This window comes from Desmodus rotundus, chromosome 6 (genome assembly GCF_022682495.2).
Source record: "Desmodus rotundus isolate HL8 chromosome 6, HLdesRot8A.1, whole genome shotgun sequence".
In the NCBI taxonomy this organism is placed as follows: Eukaryota; Metazoa; Chordata; class Mammalia; order Chiroptera; family Phyllostomidae; genus Desmodus; species Desmodus rotundus.
This window is the reverse complement of record NC_071392.1, coordinates 12,295,722-12,302,690: the sequence shown is the minus strand read 5'-3', so window position 1 is coordinate 12,302,690 and position 6,969 is coordinate 12,295,722. Positions and strand designations below refer to the sequence as shown.

At 50.4% G+C, this 6,969-nt stretch overlaps 1 protein-coding gene across 1 annotated transcript; it reads right to left on the bottom strand.

Annotated features, from left to right (window-relative positions):
- Positions 1 to 493: 493 nt before the first annotated feature.
- On the bottom strand, positions 494 to 3,711 carry HOXA2 (homeobox A2). The gene is made up of 2 exons (XM_024563043.3): positions 1,902 to 3,711; positions 494 to 1,260 (listed from the first exon to the last, which is right to left on the bottom strand). The coding sequence occupies exons 1-2, from the start codon at positions 2,389 to 2,391 to the stop codon at positions 521 to 523; spliced, it is 1,230 nt and encodes a 409-aa protein (XP_024418811.3). The 5' UTR covers positions 2,392 to 3,711; the 3' UTR covers positions 494 to 520.
- Positions 3,712 to 6,969: the final 3,258 nt, after the last annotated feature.

Below are 6,969 nucleotides of genomic sequence, written 5' to 3'. Positions count from 1 at the left end.
ATCATACCCCCTTAATAATAAATATATTAAAATTGAAAAAGAAGATGAATTGTGACCAGAATTTTATTCACCAAGTTAGACTAAAAGAAGAAAAAGAAACCGTTAGGAGCTTGGAGAAAGAGGGGGAGAAAAAAAATAAGAAAGCTACTTATAGCAAAGGAGAATTTATTCTACCAAAAATACGCATGACAATGCATCCTAATGTAATACAAAAATAAAAAGAAAGTGAAGATACAATGCTATGATCACTTTCTTGCAGGCCTCATATATTGCTTTCAGTAAATCACACAGAGGGTTGTTGGATTAGATTTTAAACAACTAAAACTCCAAAATAATCTGTAAAAGACACCTCTGAAAGTGGGTCAGGGAAGTCACTAAACAGAAAGTCTTCACCATTTAGAGGAGGGAGAGGGTAGGTCAAGAAAAAGTGAAATAAAAATCCACTCTCAGAATGAAAGAAGGCCGGACCACCTGGTCAAAGGGGTTTTGTTTTGTGATGCTTTGTTTGCCTTTACTGTTTCTAGTAATTCAGATGCTGCAAGTCGATTGTGGTGAGTGTGTCTGTAAAAAAGTCAAAGCTGTCAGCTGAAATATCTACGGGACTGTCCAGGGAACCTGGCAAACTGGGCGAGACTGCATCTGAAAGCTGCAGGCAGGAATCTGTGGAAAAAACATTAAAGTCCTGCAAGGAGGGGACCTCCAGGGCCTCGGGACTGTCATTGTTTAGGCCGGAGCCACAGTTCTGGCCCATTGTTGACAAGCAGTTAGGAACAGTGGGTGACTGGTGCTGAAAATGTTTCAGATTTTTCTCATTGCTGGTTAGAGGCGAAACTGGGAAACTTTGGGAGTCGCCATTGTGTCCACTGGGAGCCTGCTGCTGAGAGAGGGCATTTTGCTGAAAAGTGTAGCCTTCCCTCTCCAGAAGGGCCCCGGAGACGCTGAGGGCTTGCTCAAAAAGTGACTTCTCTTCCTCGTCCTCTTCCACTTTCTCGGAGTCTTCCAGGCTTTTAAATTTCCCGTCGCTGTTTTGGTTCTCCTTGCACTGGGTCTGCCTCTTGTGCTTCATCCTCCGGTTCTGAAACCACACTTTCACTTGTCTCTCAGTCAAATCCAGCAGCGCCGCGATTTCCACCCTCCGGGGTCTGCAAAGGTACTTGTTGAAATGAAATTCTTTCTCCAGCTCCAAAAGCTGCGTGTTGGTGTAAGCAGTTCTCAGGCGCCGCGAGCCCCCTCCGCTGCCGTCCGCGATTTCCAGGGATTCTGCGGAAAGGGAAACCGACAAGAGACACACTCGCAGCTGGAGGTGGAGGGGTCCGGAGAGGGGTTATTCCACTAGAGAATAAATACTGCAGGAAAGATCCACGGCAACAAAATGGCCGCCCCTGGATGCAGGAGGGCTATTGTGCTGCCTTTCCTGGGAGCCCATCCCGGGGAGACCCCATCTCTTCCTCCTCCGTCCCACTCCCGCCTGGAGCTCCCCCCAACCTCTCCATCCGGGAGCAAACTTTATATTACCCACACCACAATTTATAATTAATGCATCAGCTGCTTAGCTGAGCAAGAGCGATCTATCACTCTTCATTACTGTCAAAAAGCCAAACTCTAGGACAACGAGACAAGAGGAGGTCAGTTCCAACTCAAATAAATCATCCCACATTACACAAGTTAGGGAAAGTTCCTCCCCCCCTTCTTAAAAATATATGTCTCGTTGTGGAGCGTAGGATGCCTTTTCTCTCCATCAAACCCACTCCTGAGCCCACAGGGGAAGGGAAGGCAGCCAAGCATCTTTCCCTCTCCGCCTTCTCTCCCAGCCCACGCTCCCCTCCCCCCCAGGACCGCTCACGGGGCAGCCCCGAAGGCGACCGGGGTCCCGGGACCTGGGGCCACGTCTTTGGACTGACCTTTGTGGCCGAGGCAGGCAGGGCCAGTGGTGGTGGCGGCCGAGGCGGGCGGCAGCGCGGTTTTCTTGGCCGCCTTCTTCTCCTTCATCCAGGGGTACTCGGGCGGCTGCAGGGCGCCGGCGGGCCCTGGGCTGCCGCGGCTGCCCGCGGGGCTCGGCTTGGGGCGGCCGCCAGCGCCGTGGCGAGGGTGACTGCCCGGGTTCAGGCTGGGAATGGTCTGCTCAAAAGGAGGAGGAATCAGTGTCGAGTGTGAAAGCGTCGAGGTCTTGATTGATGAACTTTGAAATGTATCAGCGACAGGGGGAAAAGATGTCAGGCACTCAGCGAGCGACGGCTGGCTATTGATAAAACCAATCTCTCGCTCAAATTCGTAATTCATGGCCTTCTCCTTGGAGCCCCCTCGGAGAAAAAGTTCCCTCTTCTGGAGGGGCTTTGGGGGGGCGAGGCCCAGGAAAAAGGCGAGTGCGGAGGGAAAAAAAAAATCTATCATAGAAGATCGCTGCTGGGGTGTTTTTTTTCTAATTCACTGATTACAGCCGTATGGGGACCGCGCTACTATTAAACTATTGAATTCATGGAGACAAGGTTGAAATTGGACCGAATTGGCTGTCACATGATTGCTTCTGCCCAATGACAATTTGGGCTTTAATCAAAAGAAGCCACTGTCTGTTTGATTGATCCAAAAAAGTCGAGAAGGAACGCCTCATTGGGGGCCAGCGAGGCTTTATTTACACTTTTTTCTGGGCAAAAATACATAGATGTGGATGTGGGTGGGGATGCCCGGCAGTGCGTGGGGGCGAGGGTGCCTGCCTGCCTTCCCATCCGCAAGGACCTGGTGTGTGCGCTTGGTAGTGCGTGTGAGTGTGCGAGTGTGAGCCCTGCTGCCGGTCCCGCCGGAGGCTGCCCTCTGCCTCCCCCGCGCACTCTGCGCATTGTTTGGGACTGTCGGGAAGACGCCTCGCACCTCACAAATCATTTAAGCACCTCAGTCTGACGCCTGCAGTCATTAACAAAGTAATCCATTAATCTTCAAAGTTTTGACACCCGAGGGCCCCCCATCCCGGCCACATAAGTTCTACTAAGGCGGGAGGAAGAAGCAGAAGGAGAGGAAAGATGAGAGAGAGAGAGAGAGAGAGAGAGAGAGAGAGAGAGAGAGAGAGAGAGAGAGAGATTCTTGGGTACCCCCCCCTTTATTTTTCTTTTTCTCCTCTGCTTTTTCTAAAATCATTTCCTGGATCTCAGAATTGATCTCCTCTCTGTCTCTTTCTTCTGTCTGTCTTTCCCTCTTTTTCTCCCTCCTCTCTCCTCTCCCCCTCCCTCTCCTCTGTCCCTTCTCCTTCCCTCCCCACATCCGCAGGCCCTCCTCGCACCCCTCCCAATGCCCAGCTCGGAGTCCGCTCCCCCAGACCCGGACCCGGGCCCATTGTTAGCTGGCTTTTCCACAGCAGCTTTGCGTCTGGCTCCAGAAGGAAGCGGAAAACGGGAGGCTGCTCTCGAAGCTTCCCCATCTTCCTGCGCCATCAACTTTTCAGGAGTGGCTGGAGAGAGATAGAGCATGTGCCAAGCAAGACAACAAACCCAGGTCCATGTGTTCAAATCCTTGTAGCCAGGGCGGCGGCCAGCCAAAGAAATGCCGCCCCCGAGCAGGCGTGTGCGGCTCCTGGCATTCTGGGTTTCATACCCGTAGGGCTCGGGTGCGGTGAGTATTTCCGTTTTCCAGGAAGTCTGTTGGAAGTTAGCAGCAGGGAGGGAGAAGGCGCCTGTTTCTCTCTTTTCCTTTTCTCCCCGTCTGCTTGTCGCTCTGATTGGGGGCTTGTTGGTTCAGACGCAGTGAGTACTGCCTGGCTGTCCCAGGTGTCTCCCGCACCTTCCTGCTCCTTGGCCACCAGGGATGTTTGCACTCAGGTGCTGTTGTGGGAAACAGCACCGCAGGTGAGACAAGGCGACCCAAGGAGGAATTATAATATTTCTCTTTCTCTGTTCTCTGTCTCCTCTCTCCAATTCTCAGACTGGAGACTGAGCACATCTTGGACTGTGCTGGAGGGTTCAAAAGATAACAACACCTTTAGATACCAAAAAATAACCTTTTAAAAATCCACCAAGCTAGAAGGTAGGGAGGAGGCTCGAGGCTGAGAAAGAAATCTGAAGGTATCTCTTTCCCCCCAAACCCTGAGGATGATGATTCCCGTTTGCTTCCTTTGAAATGGACCAAGCGATCAGACTCCCCCAGACCGGCAGGCATCGGTGGCAGGAAAATAAATCATTCTGATGGCTAGGGAGAGAGAGGTTGGCGGGAGAAAGCCCTATGTAGAAAACAAGCAAGGCTGTGCAAGGCGCAAGGATGGGACTCCATCTCTGAAGCCGGCATCAAAGGGGGCTTGGGTTGGAAATGAGATATAAAGTGCCCTCCGTCGTTGACTAGCTCAGAGCATTGCCTTACAGATAGAGATGCTATGTTGGAAAACGTGAGGTTTTTCAGTTTTCTTGCTTTTATTCCAAACAAAGCTCTGAAGGAAGTCTGGGCGCGATCAATCTTGCTCACCAAAAGCCTTGACAGCTTCTAGCCCTTAAGAACACATTTCAGCTTCGAGCTCTTTCCAAGATCAAATGTGGCCGAGCAAAGAGGAGAGCAGGAAACGCAAGTAAACAAGGAAAACTAGTCTTTTTAAAGATATTTTTTTGGCAGCAGAAAGAGTTATAAGGCCGCTTTTAGGAAAGGTGCTTTGCAGACTCTGGGATGGCAGCTTTTGGCATTTGCTTTTACCAGAAAATTTTGAGGGGTGAAGGGGAGGGGGAGCTACAGAGAGGGAGCAGCGCTGCCCCCGTATCACCGAGGCTTTGTCAGGGGCTGCGTGGGTGAGAGCTTTCTGCTGCCTCAGCGGCCTTAATTCAAATACCATCTGGAAGAAAACCCTTTTCTTTCACCATTCAACACTGGAATCTTCCCCAAATCTATTACTTTAACTCAGGAGATATTTTAATAAGGATTTATTTTTAATATCTAGGAGGCTGGGGGGTGAGATGGATGTTTTTTCTTTGAAAGCCAAAATGAATGTCTTGACTGGCAAGATGTGGAAAATCATATTGGAATCTCATTTTAAACCTCTGTCCGGGGGGGAGGAGAAAGCCTCTAAGCCAGTCCTCCCTCAGCTAAAGAGTAGATTTTAGAAATGGGTTCCAATAGTCGTATCTCTGAAAGATATTCCTCTCTCTGAGTGGATCTCTCCCCTGCCCCCACTCTTCCTTATTTTCCTAGGTAATTTTAATTTTCTGCACTTCTTTAAAATTATTCCTTCAAAGAAGACTCTTGAATCTGTTCAGCCTGCTTAGTTTAGAGGTGAACAACCAGAAGGGCGGAAGCTCCAGTCCTCACAAAGACTGATTATCCAGCCGCTGTATTTTTGAGATGTGCCCCGTTTCAACAGGGAGGCTGAATGTGCCACGTTCAATGAAGTCCACTTCTTCCATAGCCCCAAGTCTTTAGCTCTATACATGGAGACCCAGGACAGATGTGGCGGAAGCACCTCTGGCTGGGAGAGAAACACCCAGATCTTTACAACTGCCTAGGTTTGCATCTTCCAATCCCTTTTCTTTTGCTTAAAATGTGTGGAGGTTTCCTAAAAGCAGCCCCTGCAGGTACCCAGAAAGGGCTCCAGTGCCTGTTTGTAAAGATCATCTGAGGGAGCTTCTCGGGGGGAAGATAGAGGCCATGAAGATGGGTATTTGGGATTGCAAACAAAATGGCGACATTTTCCACCTCTGCCTCAGAAACAGAATTCAAGGAGAAGGGGGATTTATTTGTCACATCGGAGGTTCCTGATCCCCGATGCAGGTAGTTCCTCATTTCCAGCTTTGAAGGAGGATGCTGATGGGGATGCAGTTCGGAGGTCTGCACTTTCTGAATTTGGTTCCTTCTCTGAGCAATTCTTTCCTCTGAAGATGAAAATATTTCCCTTTCCTGCGCCTGCCTTTGCCTTTGCCAGCCAGCCAGTCGGCAGCCCAGGAATAGAAACGTAATATTTAGCTCCTGCAGCATCAAATGAAACAAGTACTTATAAAATTGCGTTTTTATTAAAAAGATATTAATCTCCTTTCTCTCTCTCCCTCCCCCTGGGGCCATAAAAAGAACCCGGGGAGGGAAGAAGGAGAGGAAATAAATCCAGAGAAAGCCAAATCCTAAATTCCGAGAGGAAGCCGATGCTGGGACTTGAGCAGTCGGAGCAAGGGCTCAGCCTTCCTTGTGCTGGAGACCGGGGTGAGCCTCTCAGTCTCTTTCCAGACACCTCGCTCCTAATGGCAATTTTAGAAGTGATTCTTTCCTCCTGGGTTGATAAAGGACCACGAAGCATCCGCGGAGAGTCCGGTTGCTCCTTGTGTTCGGCATCCTTGGTGTGGTTGGCGATTCCTCAGGTTAAGATGTGGGCCAGAAGGCTTTGACCGGAGGAAAATCGAGGACTAGGAGACAGCCCGCTTACTCCCCGGCGGGGCCGCCCGGCACCTGTGCGCCCCCCGCCGCGCTTGGGCCCGCTGCCTTTGTTTCTCCTGCAGTCAGCTCTCCGCAGCCCCTGTGCCCGCTGCCGGCCTCCGTGGCAGCTGGGAACCAGGCAGCCCAGCGGGCTGGCCGCTCCGGGTCTCCAGAGCTGCAGCCGCCCGGAGCTCCGGCTGCCTTCCCGAGAATTCGCCGTTCTCCCGGTCGAGCCTCCCCGCCAGGCCCCAGCTAGAGCTGCTGCGCGGCTGCGGCCTGCTCCGCCAGTTCGCCTCCATTCCACGCAGACCCCCATCTTCGGTCAAAGAACCCCTTCCGAACGCGGATATTATTCAGAATAAAAACTTTATTATTTTTTTTGTTTTGTTTCTCAGAGTGTGAGCAGCAAGGAATGTAGAACTCTCAAACAAATGTAGCATTTTTCACGTTTACAGATTGTTTTCTTCAGTTTCGCCGGATGTTACAAATTAAATCACCGCTTTTCGAAAGCTGGATCCTCTCTGGTATTATTGCATCATTACCGTTTTTTATAAAGGAATTACTTTTCCCTTTCAAATAAAAAATTTCCTATGTACGCCAATA